Genomic DNA, 18,343 nt, shown 5'->3' with positions numbered 1-18,343 from the left:
CAGTGCTTCTTTCCACACCAAGAAGCTGCAACAAGGAAGATAAACTTGATCACCCCTGCTGTGAGAGGCTTCCCCAGCCCTTAACCCTGGCAAAGTGGGCTGTAGGGAATGCTGCTGTGATTCACCCTGGGCATGCACATGCTCCTGCCAGCAGCCACAGCACGGGAGCCAGCAGCCACGGCTGGACTGGGTGACCTCCTCCTCAAGGCACTTCAGGAGCCCGCTCACTGCTCCTGGTGATGGGGACAGAACAGAGCTCATCTGTCTCCCAGACAGGGGTCCATGGAGGTCTCACAGCCTCTTCTGGGCAGAACGAGGGGCCAGACAGACAGAGCAGAGCAGAAAGGCTGGGGCTGCAGTATGGAGAGACTGAGACCATCCCATCATTAACAATCACAAGGGCATTTCAAAGAAAATGCAGCAGAGGATGATCTGTTTCTCTTGTCCACATGAAAAGTTCTGTGTCAAGTCCCAGACAATCTCCAACGCAGAGCCAAAGGGGGCTGCAAGGTACAGCCCCCTGCTCCTCCCAAGGCCCCAGAGCCTGATACTCAGTCACACACTCCCAGGCCACCTGACAGATGCTTTTATGCTGCTGGATCATGGCAACATCCTTTCCGCATGTGACCTGCCTGGGAAACCTGTGACAATGAAAGTTCAGGAGGAGATGCTGCAGTGTTCGTCTCTTCCAGGTATGTCCCTCATCCACTGCAAGCAGGCAGGGGTCTTTGGAGAGCATTATTGATACCAGCAGCATGATGAACTATTTGCAGAAAAAAAACGCGTATACAGGAAGCACACAGTTCCTGATTTCCAGCTTGGTTTAATGCAAAGAATTTCCTTCTTCCCTTCAGACTCATGCAGGAAGCCTGCAAACAGACCAGCCCCGTAATCTGATTAGGCTCCATCCTACGCACATTTCCTGGAACATGCAATTGGACTGCAGAAGCCACTTTCCATCCCTCCCCACCACTCACATCAGAAGGTAGCAAGTGCAGCCCTGCCCAAACCACTGCTTTGGGTCAAGGCAGTGAAAAAGCAACAGAATAAACCCATTCCTACTGCAGAAAAAGGATTAATCTCTGCTTAAAGAACTGCAGCCTTAGGAGTTCTCCTCCCCTCCACTCAGCCCAGAGGGTGTGGGCCCATTTCTAGCTTGGAAATAGGTGTTAGCTTTGTTCATCCCTCAGGGCAGGATAGAAACCCAAGTATCAGCATTGGGGAAGTAAGTTTTTAATGAGCCATTTGGGAATCAAAGGGCATCTACACTGCAAGGGAGGGAGGGTGAACACCACAGAGACACTATGGAGACAGGTGATGAGATGGCAGGTACTAAATCGGTCAGCCAGCTGGGAACAGAAGAACTCTCAGCTCCAGGTTCCTCACTTGCAGAACCCTCCCTAAGTGGGACCAGGGTGCTGGTTTGCTCAGGGAGTGACGAGGGTGATCAGCACTAGGGATAAAGGAGCCCATTGGCTAGGCCAGTCCTTTTCAAATTGAGCAACAAGACAAAGCCCCCATTACAGGATACAAACGTTCCCTCCAGCTGCCTTAGATGGCATCAGGGAGAGATCCAGCACGTAGTGAAAGGCCAGTTGCTGGGAAAAGCTGCATGAGAGCAGGGTTTGCCTTGCTGAGCAGAGGGAAAGACCAATGCTTGCCCTTTTGCACACCAAGAAGTGTCTCCAGTCAGGCTCTGGGACTGACACGAGCCAGGTTTTCTGTGGCCATGCTCATGGCACTGAGCTCTGTCCCGCTTTCTGAGGAGCAGCAGCTCTGGCCACAGAGCCACAGGCACGCTTCTGCTGGGTCCCCACCGTGTGTCTTGGCCAGCTGAGCCATCCTTGGGGGAGAAGGCTCTCGTTGCAGGGGCAGCTCAGGCACTGTGGGCACTGGGAGCAGCTTCCCCCATGCCTATGGGCTGGCTTGCAGTGGTCACGCAGCTCCATGCCGAGCGAGACCTGCACCTGGACACCTGGGCGAGTCCAGCTGGCTACGGCTGCTCCGCTGGCAGAGCTCCGCTGGACCACAAAGCTCCGATTCATTCATTCAGGTGCCTCTGAGGCTCCCGAGAAGAATCGTCTCCTAGAAACCCAATTAATTTAAAGCCTGCTGGAAGCAGCAGCGAGCAGCTCCAGTACCACCCAGCCACAAAGGAAACTCGCCCTTGATCCAGCTTTGGCAGTACCAGCTGGAAGACTGGCTTCCTCTTCGGTGCGCTTTGCCTTTCCCTGCCGCTGCAGACAGCGAGGAATTCTCCTTGGCAGCCCGCAAAAGAAATACATACAGATGCATCCGAGAAATGCGTTCCAGGGCCCAGAGCGCTTCATTTGTCTTGGGACCATAACAACAGCAGCTCACTCTGCCTTGGGGAAAACCAGAGGATACTGGAAAATCACTCAGATCCAAAACCCTCTCCCAGGCAAGGCTAGTTTTCTCTTTGAGCTAGGGCATTAACCGTTCTTATTCCCTCACTGGAAAAGGGGAGAGAACAGTGTATTTATGCATTTCATGACCTCCAGTAAGGAACTCACCCTATCTGGAAATAAACAGGAGGCTGGGTGCTTGGAGTTGAAGTGAAATTTAAGTTGCTGCCAATGTTCTCATCCTCATTTACCACAGCAAAGCCTCGTGCAAAAGCACGTCTGCTCCTTGCACTGCATTTCTCATCTCTCACCTCCCCACCTGTCCAGGCAGAGTACGTACGGGCAGTCTCAGCACACATTTGCAAGAACCCTGCACAAAAGCCTTTAAGCTTTGATTTTCCTGTACTAATAGTGCCTGTGTCCAAAGACATCTTCATACAGTCTGGCCAGAGAGAGAAAACCAGGGAAAATCTGAGCCGAGATTCGCGTGCAGCCACAGCAAAGAAGGGAAGCAAAAGGCATCAGCTGCCTTGCTGGGAAGGTCTTGTGAAGCCTGCTTATCTGAGCGAGCCACCGCAAAGGAAGCCAGGGCATGAATTCAAGCTGCTGCTGTGACCTGTCTCCAGCCACCCAGGCTGACTGACCCTTTTTGTGCTGGAGCTGAGCACAAGCTGGCTCCAGAGCCAAGTGATGAGGTACTGCCTGAAGAGGTGGAAATGAACAGCTCACAAAAATCTGCCAGAGGACATTTCTGAGCTTACAACTCTGGGCCGGCACTTCAGAGACGCAGCAGCCCTGGGCTTGAGCATGCTGCTGCCAGCGAGATCCGCAATCATCCTGGTTCTAGCCACCATTACCCTAAGCTCTGCCCATGATGTGTTTGTTGATGAATATCCACGATGCCAAAACACTGACCTGGTTTTGCTTCCTGAACCAGAAATTACCACCTCCCCACCACTACCCAGGTTGCCAAAGTAAGCAGCTATTGCAAATACTCAAGGTTAATATTTACATTTGGATTCAGTGCAGGAAGCATGTGTTTTCTCACTGGTAAAGGGAGCAAGAAAGCTGGGGCCACACGAAAAAGTCCGCTGGTCAGGGGACTGGCATTGTATTTCCTGTCCCTGCAGCAAATGCTCAAGGTTGGACAGCAAGCAAGGTTTCAGGATACAGCTGGATGCATTTGGTGCCTCAGATGCACAGCAGTGTGGCCTGCACAAGGACGGTAAACCATCCTGGAGAAAGCACATGCAGGACTTTGGCCAGTCCCAACTGACCAGCCACGCTGCAGCAGCCCTGCTTCCACTCGTCATTACAAGTGATCTGAGACTTCCAAGGGAACCACCCACAACACACCATAAAATCAGCACAGATAAAGTAATTCAGCTTAGCAGTAAACTAGGTTTTTAAAAGGTTCATCAGAATGCAGGAAAAAAGTTGTCAAACAAGCGTATGCAGCTCTGGATATGAGATACCACTCAGCAACTCTTTGTCAAGCCTACTACAGCAATGGAAGCATTTCACCCAGCGCGCCGCTCCCCCCAGCACTGCGATCCAGCTTGTCCACTGCCCTGAGAACTGGAGACTTGGTCCCTTCAGTCTCAGCGTTCCCCTCCCGGGGCAGCCTCACCCTGCCACCCCTCCTCAGAGTCTCCAGGACAGGAGCTGTGCAAACCAGCCGGGCTCCGGGCGCTGCGCGGCAGCATCCCTCCAGCCGGCTGTGAGCACGGGCAGGGAGACCCGGGCCGAAGGGGTTTTACACACCCACAGCAGCTGGCTAATGCACACAGGCACGTTGTGGCCCTGGAGGAGACAGCACTGTCACCGCTACCATGGCCTCGGAGCCAAGAAGGAAGGCTCCTCTCATACATGCACAGGCAAGGAGAGTAACTGCTATCGGAAGGGCATCACAGAAGTTGGGCTACCCACTTTCTGAACCAATAAAAGAGTAACTATGTTTTCTCATGGTTCTCACATTTTCACACTGCTACAGAGCCGAAACGCACGTTGGAAATATCCAGGCACTGCTCCCCCGGAGAAGGGGCCAGGAACGAATCTTCTTTGTGTTTCTCACCCCCACCCTAGTAGCCACGTCAAGGACATCACTAAACTTAGGGTACCTGCTTCCTGAGATGAGAAAATTGACTAATCACTTTTTTACTCATATGGAACCCAAAGCCACATTCCGAATGTCCAGCCATTGCTCCCATGGAGGAGCAGCCAGGAAGGAATTATCTTTGTGGTTCTCACCCTGCCCTGGTAACCATGTGAGGGACATGACAAAAGTTCTGATACCAGCTTTCTGGGGTGAGAAAATTGAATGCTCACTTTTGCACTCGTACAGACTCAAATGCTCCATGGAACCATCCAGCCACAACTCCACCAGAGAAGGTGCCAGGAAGGATTTCTCTCGGTGGTTCTCAATTTGCCCTGGTAGCCATGTGAAGGACATCACAAAAGTTGGGCTACCTGCTTTCTGAACCAATAAAAGGCTCCACACCAGGACCTGCTTCACCAGCAGTAGCAGCACTTGAAGCACCAGAACCACAGTACAAAGAGCGATGAGGAGAAGAGCCTCCATAACCTATCGCACACAGGCACCAATTCTGTGACAGTAGCACTCAGTCCTGCAGAACCAGGGCAACCTTTGGAGAGACAATCAGGCTCTGGAAGCTGGCATTTACTCATTTCCTCCAGACTTTCCCTTCCTCCCAGCCATCGCATCCCAGGAAACATGGCTGTAAAGAAGCCTGCCCTGCAGACCAGGGCAACGCACAAGCCAGCTGCCACCTACCAAGTGCTCCAGACACAGTGCAACTCCTTTCTAGAAAAAGAAACTAAGCATTTGGGATCTGCAAGCCGCAGATCAGCAATGGGGATGTGAGGTTTATCCACCAAGATCTCTACATGACAGCAAAAGGCCGCTCATCGCACCCGAGCGGACGTACGCACCAAAGCAGGGGAGGGGCAGCAGTAACCCAGACTCCCAGGCTCTCGCTGTTGCAGAAGAGCCAGGATTTCTCTGTTCGAGCTGGGGGTGGTCCGCCCCTGACCTCCAAACCCTTCCTGCAGCTGAGAGGTCACATGCCAGTAAAGCGGGGAGAGGGAAAGAAACAGTCAATTCTTTCAACAAGTGTTTTTAGGAAATGAGGCAGTAAGGCCATAGCAGCAGCCTGGAGCTCAGTATTTGCAACAGCTTTGTGGTTTAGCCTGATGGCAACAAACTTGTTTTATTTCTGCATCAGGGCTTGATTCTCCCTCATGTCACACATGTGCACAGACCCCACACTGACACATGGCCGCTGCTTTCCAGGCTGTCCCCTCGGAAGACCATAAGCAGTGTGACCAGCATCTGCCAGTCCTTGACACCTCTCCCCTTGGCACGGTCACTAGGAAAGCTTACCAAGCAAGTCAGACACCCAGACAGAGGTTTATTTTGCCTTTTGCATGCCTTCCTTGAAAAGAATACGCACACAGGTAGCAGGTCAGGTAGGCTCCAAACCTGAGTCCCAGTCCACAATCACACTTGTATCCAAACCAGCTCCCAGGACTTGCGGCTGGTGTCAGCCCCACAGCAGCCCGCTGACGCAAGGCAAACATGCAGCCACAGAAGTGGCCCTTGAAGAGAGGAACCAGCACCTCAGTTGGGATAGAGCTACTGAGAAATTGCTTCCTCGCAGATCCCCCTGCTTCGCAGCACCCTCTTTCAGCACAACAGGCCAACTGTACACTGGCTTTCAGCAGCTCCACACCACCAGCCTTTGTAAGTCTGCCCGTAACCCCATTAATGCCAAAGCGCCTTTAATTCCAAGGGTTCCCATGCGAGCCTGAACGACCTGCAAGAAAGGCTGCAGGTACAATGCCAACAGCATGCAAAGGACCTACTATTTTAGCACTTCAGTTGGGCCTTGCAGTGACCGTCCCTTGTGAGGGACCGCTGGAGCCTCTCAACACTCCACCAGCACAGGTCCTGATCTCAACAGATCCACCTGGTCAGAACCAGGCTGTGCTTTGAGCCAGCGGGAGAACAGCATCAGCCAGGGTTCAAGCCAACAAGAAAGATGCCATACAAAACTGGCAGGCGCCCTACACATTGCTAGCCAAGAGAACAAGGCTGGGACTGAGCCAAGCATGGGGGAAAAGGATCTGAACAGCGTTACAGAACCAGGAGCAGCAAAACCAGCACTCCAGTGCACAGGCACGGGGCAAGAGATGCAGGTAGCAATCAACCCCCAGCACAAAAGCCAGCCCACACGGCTCTGACCCCTTCACAGCAGCAGGACTGCTAGCGAGCCAGGTTTCTCAGGTCTCCTGCAAGGGCTGAACTGGCAGCAGCATTACAACCATTTTGCTGTCTCTAGCAGTCTGCTGCCCTAGGTAACTGCCCAACAGGGTGGAGCCAGCAAGGTATAGGCAGTGTAGACAAATATTGACTTCCCTGTGAGCACAGAGAGCACTACCAGAGCAGAGAATGAAATCCAGGGGCCCACAGTCCCAGCCCTCTGCTTTTTACTCCATCACCCATCAGCAAGCATGTTTCGTAACTTAATGTGGCACCGCCCAGATGAGCACTGCCTCTTCCTAAATGCTCCTGTACGCTTTGAACCAGACATTCACAAAAGACGTCTCAGCACTTGTACGGGACAGACAGCCGCTGCTGGACTGCAAAAAGCGACCCAATAAACCATAAAACAACCAAGCCCCTGAATCCTGGTGTTGCAGGAACGTGTGTGAGGAGAACAGGGAGTTATTAGGTGTCCAAGAGATGGCTGCGGAAACCCCACTCATGACCTGCCCGTGTTCGGTCCCGTACCAAAACCAAACAAGCACTGCCTGTCCTGTAACCGATCCCATTTCTCAGCTTGAAGTGACTGGTCAGCTGTACGGCTGCTCCCCAGCCACCACCCTCCTCCGGGTTTTTCGAAACACGCTTGCCTTCTAAGAGCAACAACCGCTTTTTCAGGTCACCTGAAGGCTGCCTCCGTGAAAGGCCAGACAAGAATCAAGAACCTCCAAACCAAGTATTAAGAACCCCCCAGCACTGCAGCATGGGGAGCTGGGCACAGCCGGTGCCCTGAGCTGGCTGGCAAACAGGCACAGAAACGGACCATCCACCGGGACGGCTGGTGCCCACTTTTGAAGCTGTGGCAGAGAAGGAACAGGGTGACACCCGTAAGTCAGACAGGCTCCTGCCACCACCGAGACATAGAGACTGAAGCTCTGAAACAGCTTCTTTGGGAGAAGCTGGGGGAGGCACCCACACCGCACCAGATGCACCAGAGTATCTTTTTCTCAGCTCACAGCCCACAAGGAGATTTCAAACAAGTTGTAAAGCTTGGCCCCGTTTTGACATTCCCTCTTCAGCATCTCTAGCACGGATTTCAGAGCCAGCCAACACATGATGCCTTAAGGTAGCAGGCTTCTCCCGCGGGCACGCAGCGCAATTCTGCACAGGCGGCAGGGGCAGCCCGAAGAGCCGGCGGGCCTGGGGCAGGGCTCCGGGGCAGAGGCTCCGGGGCAGGGATCTCACAGCTACCGCGCCGCGGCCCGCGCCCGCCCGCAGCCCGGCACCCCGCCGCCCGCCCGCCCGCAGCCGGGTCCCGCCGCCGCGGGGGCAGGTCCGAGCCGGCGGCGGGGCCCGGCGCTCAGCCCTTACCTGCGGGAGGTCATGGCTCCGCCGAGCTCCGCGCAGCGGCCCCGGCCCCGCACCGACTGCCCGCGCCGCTGCGCCCGGCGGGGCGCCTGGGCCACGGGCCGGCGGGGAAACCCCTCCCTGTGACGCGGCGGAATCCCCGCCCTCCGCCCCGCCCCCGGGCCCCGGGCCCCGCCTCCTGCCCCGTCCCCGCTCCGGGGCCAGCGCCCCCCGCCCGGCCGCGGCGGCACCGGGGAAGAGGGAGCCCCGGGCCGCCGGGTCGGTGACACAAGGCGGGCGGGCACCGCGCCGGGCCCCGGGCAGGCACCGCGCCGCCTGCGCTCCCCCCGGAGCTGCCCCCGCGCTGGGCCAGCGCCCCGCTGCCCCCCGGCTGGCGAGGATGCTCTCCGTGCCTGGCGCATCCCCGCTCCCACGGGCCCCCAGTCCCGACAGCGCGTGCGATGTCACGCCGGCAGCAGCTTCGGGCGGCGCTCGGTACCCAAACGCTGTTGAAGGGCTAGAATTTGGTGGCGAGCTCCCGAAGACCTGGGAGCCGTGCCGCCAAGGGAAGGAAGCCAGCGGCCGGACACGGCATGGCTCTGGCGAGGCTCGGCCACGTTTGCTGTTACCCCTGAACACCCCCGGCTCAGGGGCCGTCTGGAGTCAGGAGGGCACAACGTTCCCGGAGCGGGTTCCCTGCTCTCATCCCAACACCCATGGCGAGACAGGGATGGCGGCACCCAAATCCTCCACTGGGGTGGGATGGGGTCAGGAGTGCTATAGGCACACTATATGCTCAATACAAATAGAGCACATTTTGCCATCTGAAGTGTAAATTCAGAGGCCTTTAACAAACTCCTGTCAAATACATGTTGCTTTGCATAAAAGACAGAAATTAACCCCCCAAAAATGCCCTGAATCTGGCACCTTTCATGAATGCTGGGTGAGAAAACAAAGCCAGCTGTCCAAGAGAGAGAAAAAGCCGCGATACAGCTAGTGAGCCCCCCCGCAGTCTACCCATAGTGGCAAAAATAGCAGGTTTATAACTATAATAAGACTCAGCGAATTCCATGTCTATTCGGGGAATACCCAGAGAGCTGGCAGACGGAGCCAGCTCATTTCTCAGCAAGGAGGACTGGCGGGTTGCATAGCTTTCCTGCATGCCATCGGATTGCTCACGGGGCAACAAGGACCACAGAGGCCAAATAGCAACCCTGATAACAACGACCCCTGTCCTCTCCTTCCTCGTTTCCCCTGCCTTCGAGGCTCCCAGTTACTGGGACCTTCTGTGATAGCACTGAGACTTCATTGTGAGACACCAAACTGTGACTTCTGTGTGTCCCATCTCATACAGCCGGGGGAACAAGACCCTTTCTCAGGGCAACCAATGCACATGGTCAGGAAGGGACTCCTGTTCAGCTTCTTGGTTAAAAACAGACCAAAAGGAAACCCCTGGAACAGATCTCCCCGCTTCTGGTTCCTAGACTATGCAACCGGGACGCAGATAACTGGTGAAAATGGCCCTATCCTGCAAGATCATGGCTTTCCTGTCTTCAGTCCCTTGGAATGCTTTGATCTCATGGAAATACCCAGCAGAGAAATCCAGACTCTGGCCTAGGAGCTCTCTGCAGCTGGAACATCGCATTTTGTTGGTGTTGGGCTGGTGCCAGTCCCTCAGGGGACCCGTTGCAACAGAAACACACCATGACCATGGCGGAGGTGCTAGATGTCTGTGTGACCCCATTTGCTCTCTAACCTGCTCAGTCTCAGCTGGTGGCTGGGCGGGAGAGCCTTTAGTGCTGGCTGGGGGTTACCCTGCTGCACTTCCCCCAACAAGGACAGATCTTTCTGGCTGCCAGGTGGTTGCTGGAGGCACCTGCTCCATGGTGTGCCAGGGCTGGGGCAGCAGCCAGGCTCCTGTGTGCCCGCTATAGCTGGGCCGGAGAGCAGGAGAAAGTGGGTTTCAGCACCCTGCTCAGGAGCTCTAGAGCCTGATATTCCTGCCCCAGCCCTGAGGCATTTCCTGGTGCAGGCAGAGGAGAGCATATTTTTAGCTCTAATCTATATGTTCTGGGAATATCTACAGGGGTGGGAGGGTGACTGGCAATGTCACGTGCTAATAGCCAGGACAATACTAGCAGCATGGCTAAGAGCAAAAAAAAGTGAGAACACTCCTGGGGAGGCATAATGTTTGTCTTGCAATTATAGAGCGTGTGCCTGGGCTGGAGAATTCCCAGGGGACAGGGCAGAAGGCCCTCTGTGAGAACAGGGCTGATGTGCCACCAAAATGTGGGGATTGCTGGAGAGGGGAAGCAGTCACACGGGACAGGAGATCGAAGAGAAAGCTCATGAGGAACCTGTGTCCAGGCTCCTCTCTGGGTTAAGACACCAGACTTCGGGGAGTGTCTCTGATGTCAGGTTCTGGGAACAGCGCTCCCAGGTGCCTTTAATGTCTGCAGCGGGGGCAGCTATAAAGATCCCATTTCAGCTGCATCAGTCATCCAGAGGAGCGCCCAGTACTACTCAAAGTCACTTATTTTCTCCTGAACCATTCATTGATACAGGCACCAATTCACACGCTTGCTCTTTCATCTGCAGGCTGGTAAGGGATAGCTGGGTACCAGGATGCAGCCACATCACATAGCTTTCCAACACCTGGTGCTGCAAATGCAGAAGCGACTTGGATTCCAGCCTGACAGAAGGGGGTTCCTCAGGTGTACTTTGACCAGATGTTGCAAACTAGAGCTAGTCCCATTCCCCCAGGTCCCTGTGGGGCCAGACCCTCATGTTACATCCACCTGGGAGGCTGCAGCTCAGGCAGCCTAGCACCACTGGTTTTGCTTCCGTCCAGTCCCCCCATCAGCTGCCCCACCACCCTGCCGAAGCCTCAGCTCAGTGGTTCAAGAATGGAGAAAGCTGCTCTCAGCCCCAGACTGAAGCTCCTTGGCACAGAGAGGCTCACAACTGGCAGTCAGGGTGAGCTGCTCTCAGAGGCTGGGGGTGCCAAAGCAAGCTGAGGATGGGCAAGACTGTCCAACCCCAACTGCTCTCTCCTCCTGGAGGATATTGCCTGCTTGCCTTTGCTCCCAGCAAGTGCAGTTGGGCTTGATGCATGCACGGTGTGTTCCTGAGGGTACTGCGCAGGCTGCTCTCTGAGCACAGGCTGCCAGGAAGCGTGGCCAGGCCATTCCCCTGAGTCCTGTCTGCTGCGTGCCCAAGTGTGCCCCCAGCGTGGCTCCTGTCCTTCTTCCTCTTTCCTCTCACAATGGGTTTTTCTAGCCTGTAGTAAAACCACCCCATCCAGCTGCCAGAGCTCAGCATTTCCTTCTGCCCAAGACGATAGCTTTTTCTCCTACTGCTTTGCAGCAAGCTGGCAAAATGCCTGTGAAAGAGGTACTGACTTCACAAGTCTGCGCCTGTTGTGGCATAATAAGGTCATTGTCAAGAAGATGCTGCACCAGGAGGCTGATCTTGAGCAAAGCATGGCCCCAGTTGCAAGCTCTGCAACCCCCGTGGCTGTTCAAACACTGGCCTCATTGTTTCCCATTGTGAGTCTTCAGCATCTCATTGTCCATTGAAACGCCAGTTCCTACTGAGCTGATGCAGACACCAATAAGCGTGCATCATTGCTGGATATGAAGATGCCTCCATTTGCTAAATTAGCCGTCTCCCAGGCAGCAGGAAACCCACAGACTTTTTTTTACTTCATGCCACTTGGATGAACATGAGCTCCTGAGTAAACAAAATTCTCCATCTCCTACCTCCTTTTCTTGCAGAAAGATGAAGCTGCAGAGATCTCGGGTTCTGGCCAGGTGGAAAGGCACCACTAAGAAGACCTGTTCAGGAACTTAGATGCTGGTACACCTGAAACCACCATCCTGCTTGCATGCTTGCAACTGACTTTCCATAGCTCCTGGCTTTGAGGGTAAAGCCCATGGAAACCGTTGCCATCAGTGAGAAGCGGGCCACAGAAACATCACTTCAGTCTTGTTGACACATGTTGCAGCATAATCAAACTATTAGACTGCAACAAGGCTTTACCGGTGGTCAGGTTCTCTCTGTGCTGTTTCTCCTTCCTCCAGAGGTGAGGCCAGGCCAGGCCACCCCCCCCTCCTCAGGGCTATTTAACCACTTAGCGGGAATGAGCTACAGCTGCATATCATCCATGTTAATCAACTCACTGCCACTGAGGCAAGGCCACAGCTGCATGTTATCAATGCTAACCAACCCACTACCTTCATTCCTCTACAGACATGGTGTGATGCCAACAGGATACAAAGCCTCTTCTGAAAACACTCCCTAAGGAGAGGCGATAAAAGCATGCACAGCAAAGAACAAGCCGGTGGATGCTGGAAAAAGTGAAACCAGGGTGCAATCAGAGGGCCACAAAGGAGGGGAAGTGAAGACACACAGGAGTCTTTCTCCTCCAAACACTGGGTGGCTAGAGCTCAGGTTGGCGCTCACGAAGAGGCTGCATTTAGGAGGTTCAGCAGCTACCTGCATGAGCCACGGTGGTTCCAAGGGAAACAGAAAGGGAGATGCAGATTTGACTTCACACAGTATCTGCCCAGGAGATGGATATACATCAGTGAGCAAACATGAGGCACACAGTACAAAAAGAATAAAAAAGCAACAGGCCCCTTAAAAACATATTTAATAGTTTTCAAACTTTATTTCATGGTGATTGACGAAAGACACAAGTTAGTAATGGTTATATCATGCTGCTCCTCTACTGTGCATTGCCCTTCAGAATTCATACAGCAGTTCACAATGGTCATTAATTTACCCTATAAATGAAGCCACATGGACATCTTTTTTTTAAAAAAAAAGCAAAAAAAAAAAAAACCAAACCAAACAAAAAACACCAGAGAAAAAAACAGAAACCTCAATGTTTTGTTTTTTTTTTTTCCTTGTACATACATGTTATAAATGCTATTAAAAATAAAGCCAAAGTTAAGTGCACAGCCCCTAGGGAGCACCGCTGAAACTGACCTTGGTTCAAGATGCTTGACGAGGACGCAAGGTCCCGTTTTAAGGCATTTCCAAGCCCCAGCAAAAGCAGACAGAGTTTTTGTTTTTGTTTAGTTGTTTTTTTCTTTTTCCTTTTTGCAGTGACCCAGGCTTCATTTCAGTGGCATTCTAGAAAATTAGCAGCTTCCTCTGCGCATGCCCCTCCCCCTCTGGAGTTGGCACATCCAGCCCTCAGTCTCAGCCAACGCGGTTGCATTGCCCAGCTAGAACTTGCGTTCTCAAAACACAGATCGAGGGTCTCACACTTCCCTCCCATCCCACCCCATCCTGCAGTCCTAGTTAGCCCCTGTCCATCTACAACTCATGATCAAAATACAGCAGTCCATCCCTTTCACAACACAGTCACGTTACCCCCCACCAGCAACCACGATTTATATACAGTAGCCACTTAAAATGTGGTATTGCCACACACACAGCTACACACACACACACACACACACACACAGAGAGCGGAGTCTCCATCCCACAGAGGCACAGGCCCCTGTGAAATATTTAACCACTGGATTTTTAGAGGAATGTCAATAGATTAGGCATATTATTATTTTTAATTAAAAAAAAAAAAAAGAAGAAAGAAAAAAGAAACCCAAGTGGTTTTATACTGTGTTCTTCCCCTTCGTTAAACCATCTGTGTTCAGAGCTCACCCTGAGAAAAGTAATTTGACTCTTCGTGGTTCAAATTAGTGCCAAGAAACAACATTTCTAAAGGGTGCACTGCTTTGTAAAGGTACACTATGAGGTGTGCTAGAAATTTAAGGTAAAACTGCAAAATGATGGCACCCTAGATGTTAATTAACACTTGATACCTGGCAGGATCCTTCAGATGAATTCTGTATGCTCCATAAGGCTGGTTTTACAGAGAGCACTCCAGCTGCCATCCCAGGGTGGGAAAGGGACACGGCTGTGTCCCAGTGGTGGAAAGGGACATAGATGCTACGCAGCATCAGTAAATTCTTCCCACGGAGAAGGAACCTGAATGGAGTAGGTAATTTCTTTCACAGCTGCAATCCGTTTGCTCTTCTCCTGTTTACAGGAGATTCAGTGTTTGCATGCAAATGTGTGCTGGTTAACAGACACTCGCAAACACACATACATTCATTCAGAGACACACATACTGGCTTTGTAACTGGCACCACAGTATTTGCTTTCAGGAGGAAGAAAACACTTTAAAATCCTCCTGCCAGTCACTACTGCCTCAACAGCTGACTCATGCCCCGTTCCCATTTCCATTGAAGCTATTGCTGCTGGGCTGGCAGTATCCAGAGGAGCTTTGATCATGGTGTGGAAGACCCTGCATTGCAAAAAACTTGAAGTCAAAGGTAAAACTCCCATTGTTCTTCACCGGAGATGCTCTACCAGCTCTACAGAGATTCACGTGCTGGCCAGCTGCAAGCATCCTCATGGCAGACAAAGGGCACGTCATGCCCGGAGGCTGGGAAATGGACATGGGTCACGGAAGGACACACCCAACAGATCTTTTTTAAAGTGAAAAGGGACCCAGTCCCCCTGCCCTCGCAGCCCATTTGACAGCGCTGGAAGAGGGAGAGCACTTCCAGCTCCTGAAGACGTGCTGCAAGTTCTCGCTGGTGCACGGGAAGGCAATGCTCGGTACACAGAAGCTCTTGGGAAGAGCAGCCAGGGCAAGCAGGTGGTTAGGACATGTCTGGATAAACACAAAGCGTGGAAATGAGGTTTCACAGCTGCTTCTGCACATGTCCAAGAGGAGGAGGAGGAGGAGAGCCAACAGAGAAATCAACATTTCCCCCACAGCACCTCTCAGTCCAGCAAACAGTCATAAGACAACCAAAGAGCAATGCTTTTCTGCCTGCTCAGAGCAGACCTTGGTCTCTCTTCCAGTGCACGGCATCCCTGATTTTAACAGAGCATAAAGGAGAAAAGCACTTGAGATCCTTACACACATAAATTATAGTGAGAGGAAGGGGCGAGAGGAGGGAGATGGGGTGAACACAGGGCCAGGAGAAGGCTTGGCAGAGCCAGGCCCCAAAGCAGGGTGGCAATTCCCACTTCTCTGATGGCCGCTTCCCCACTCAGCCAGCATGGCAGAGGGGACTTCCGAGGCCAGGCCTGAGATGGGAAGGCAGCAAATCCACGAAGGCCACATGTCTCGCCAGCACCAGCATCCTTTCCCCCGCGGGTGTGAACAACAACCCAAAAACACAAGTAAGGAGGGGGAAAAATAACCTGAAAAGAAGCTTCAAGTATGAATAAGATTTACAATGCAGGTGCAACGGGGATGTTCTTCTGTCACTTCTTGGAGACTTGGTTCAAGGTTTGTTCTTTGTTGCTGCTGTTTGATTAGAGTCTGACTGACCTGGATAGACTGCAACCGAACAAATAACCCAAAAGAAAAGGTGTTTCCTCCCCTCCCTTTCCCCCCTCCCCCCAAAATATAAAAAGCAATAAGTTTACAAAAATAGAAAATAATTACAGCAATAGGCAGGAGGGAGGGAAGGAGAAGGAAGGGTCTCTGGGGGTCTATTTGGCTGAGCAGTGTAATATTGTGGGGTTGTTTAAAGCGTCCTCCACCAGATGCAGTTCTTGGCGGTCGACAATCACGTCCCTTATGCAGCCAATAAAGCCAGTGCTGTAGGCCTTGGGCAGCTTGTGAGCCACGCTCAGCTTCTCCATTCCCCCTGCAAGAGACAGCGCAGAAGGTCAGGGGGGAGGACAGGGGACATGGCTGTGCCAGCAGCCTGCCCCAGGCAGCGTCGTGCATGCAGGTGCTGCCGGGAATACCTTTACCACAGCAGGGGAAAAACCTCTTTACTGGCTAGTACTTATTTCCACTCGAGTCAGAGAAATGCCACTTCCAACCAATACATACAGGTTTCCCATTAAAACAGTAACTTGAATTCTAAAATACCAGCTGAACTTAAAATACTTCATTTCCTTGGAGGTTGGTCCCAAATTCAAACTGCATTTTGTTTCAGTTACTGAAATGTCAGCTATGGCTCATTCCAGGCCCTGAAATTACAAAGGGCTGATTGCAAACACAACCTTTGGAAAAGCCAGTGGGAAAGCCAAGCAATTTTCTCATGGAAAAATTTTGCTTTCCACGTAACTTCTAGGTTGATTTCTAGGCACCTGGGACACTGCCTTCTCAGAGGTAAGGCTACGTTTTTGAATATGAACTCCTCTGAAGTCAGCTTAGACCTGAAACTACAGGCTTCGACTGGGAAGATAAGAACAGATGCTTCCGAAAAGTGTAAATACAATCTAATTTACTGTTTCTTCATTACAGGTGATCGAAATCCCCAAATGAACATTTCTGCCATGGATTTCTGTGGTCCTTGCGGCCCCTTGCAATCAGGAACACTAGGACTGCCACGGCACCTGCCTGAGGAGAAGCCCAGTCCTAAACTTACAGATGGAGAGCTGAGCCATGCAAGTTCCTCAAGGGATGAGCAAAGCCCAGGACCTGCAGCATCCCCGATCACTGGGCATCCTTCCTTCATCCCTTTGGGCTCCAAAACGGACTTTACCATCCACTTAGCTCAGATTCGTACTGGTTGTAGTTAAAGCACAATTATCCTGCGCTTGTGGGTGGATTTCTTGCCTATTTAAGCTGTTACGGGACAAATCTAACCTCTGTCTGTGCTGGCAGATCCGCCACAGGCAGTACGAGATCGATGCAATGGGCCAAACTCTGTTTGCAGGATCAAAATACTTATGTCAACACAAATGGAACTGACTGCTGCAGACAGGGGCACGCTCTGGCATGCCTGCTTATTCTGTTACGCAAATAAGCAACATTCAAAGCCTGGGTATTTCCGTATTTCCAGACAGAAGTACCCTTCTCCCCATTCAGCCATTTCACCCTTGGGAACCCAAGTTACCCAAGCAAGTAGCATTTGGGAGGCTCGTGAGCTGACAGAGGCTTCCACATGTGTGGGAACTGGGCAGGCGGGAGCACTCCCAGGCTGAAGAGGGAGAGGGTGCTCCCCTCAGGGGACACGGTGACATGGAAAGGGCTGGCATTTGGTAAATCCAACCCTTTGTCCCTCATCTGCCGCTAGCATCCTGCCCTAGCAGGCAGAGAACAAGTAAGGGACTTTTAACGTCAAACCTGTCAAAGCCACTTGGGAGGCAAAGGTGTTGCATTGACACAAGTGAGGGAGCATCAGCATCCCAGCTCCAGCTCTGGGCCCCTCAGCAAGGGGCGCAGGGGAGGTTCACCCTTTGCACACCGACTCACCCAGCCACAGGGCCCCATCTGTATCTAGCTGTGTTGCACCAAGCGGAGAGGAGCCAGCAATGGGGGCTTCGTTGCCGACTTGAAGGGAACCTTCTCTCTGTACCCTGCTCCCGGAGGGAGGGAGGAAGAAACAGAAGATGATTAGCAACCTTAGAGGGAAAGCCCAGAGCTGCCCTCTGCTTTACACTAAAGCCAAACGCTGGGCACCGTCAGCCCTACTCCGCCTGGAGCAGAGCAGGGAGCAGAGCTCTCCCTCGGGCCACGTAGCACAGCACGGTCCTCGGTCCTTGGAGCACCGCGCAGCAGTGGCGAGCACTCCCCTCCGGCATCCCCCGCGCATCCCACCGCCCCGCTGCCGGCCCTGCCAGCAGCCACAGCTTCCCCTCGCACCCTCCAGAGCCACCAGCAGAAATCCCCGGCATGCCAGCCGCATGACCCGCTCACCACTCCCACCACCAATAAAAATAAAAGAGACGGCTCAGGCTCAACATGAACAGAATGTCAAACCCTCAGCCAGCTAAAATAAAAGGCATGAACCTTTCGTACCTCCTTGAGCCTGCCCCTTTGACATTTCCAGGCGTGCCACAACACGCACCCCTCCAGCGCAGCACTGCCCACATGCCTCTCCTCTATTATTATCCAAGAAGAGGAGTGACCCTCGGGGATCACAGGGCACGGAGCCACGGCCATGACTCAGGCTCCCTAGTTCCCAGCTTGCCCATCCCACAGCAGCCTGCCACGGCCCTGCTCCCCCCTCCTGCCAGCCTTCACACCTGTACGCTTTGATGTGAATCCACTGGTTGGTGTTGACTGGGACCGTGGATCGTAGGATGACAGGCTTGGAGCCGAGGTCGTAGGTCATCTGTACAAAGCCATCCACTATGGCGAGGGCGATGTAGTCTGATCGCTCCAGCCCCTTCCCGCTCCACAGGATCAGCCCCTGAGTGGCTTCTGTTTTGATGCTTAGTTCGAAGTGGTTGGATTGCAGGGCCTTCTCGCTGCAGGGCAGATGGGAGCAGGGAAGAAGACAGAGCGGAGTTAAAGACATGGCTACAAAAGCAACAGGCAGGCAGGCAGCTCCTCAGAGCAGCCTTCTCTGCT

General features: G+C 53.0%; 2 protein-coding genes across 5 annotated transcripts in view; both read right to left on the bottom strand.

Annotated features, from left to right (window-relative positions):
* The window catches only part of LOC102054041 (tyrosine-protein phosphatase non-receptor type 11-like), a 57,975-nt gene extending 49,820 nt beyond the window's left edge, over window positions 1-8,155 (bottom strand). For both annotated transcript variants that reach the window (XM_055704089.1, XM_055704090.1), the window contains exon 1: window positions 8,023-8,155. In XM_055704089.1, coding sequence (XP_055560064.1) covers window positions 8,023-8,036 — 14 coding nt within the window. In that variant the 5' untranslated portion in view covers window positions 8,037-8,155. The remainder of the gene's footprint in view (window positions 1-8,022) is intronic.
* A 4,480-nt stretch (window positions 8,156-12,635) lies between these two features.
* AGRN (agrin) overlaps window positions 12,636-18,343 on the bottom strand; it is a 129,015-nt gene continuing 123,307 nt past the window's right edge. For all 3 annotated transcript variants that reach the window (XM_027803262.2, XM_055704083.1, XM_055704084.1), the window contains 3 exons: window positions 18,016-18,240; window positions 17,243-17,346; window positions 12,636-15,680 (listed from right to left, as the gene is read on the bottom strand). In XM_027803262.2, the coding sequence (XP_027659063.2) occupies window positions 15,523-15,680; window positions 17,243-17,346; window positions 18,016-18,240 (487 nt within the window). In that variant the 3' untranslated portion in view covers window positions 12,636-15,522. The remainder of the gene's footprint in view (window positions 15,681-17,242; window positions 17,347-18,015; window positions 18,241-18,343) is intronic.

This window comes from Falco cherrug, chromosome 3 (genome assembly GCF_023634085.1).
Source record: "Falco cherrug isolate bFalChe1 chromosome 3, bFalChe1.pri, whole genome shotgun sequence".
Lineage (NCBI taxonomy): Eukaryota > Metazoa > Chordata > Aves > Falconiformes > Falconidae > Falco > Falco cherrug.
The sequence above is the reverse complement of the archived record's forward strand: the minus strand, read 5'-3'. Positions and strand labels throughout refer to the sequence as shown.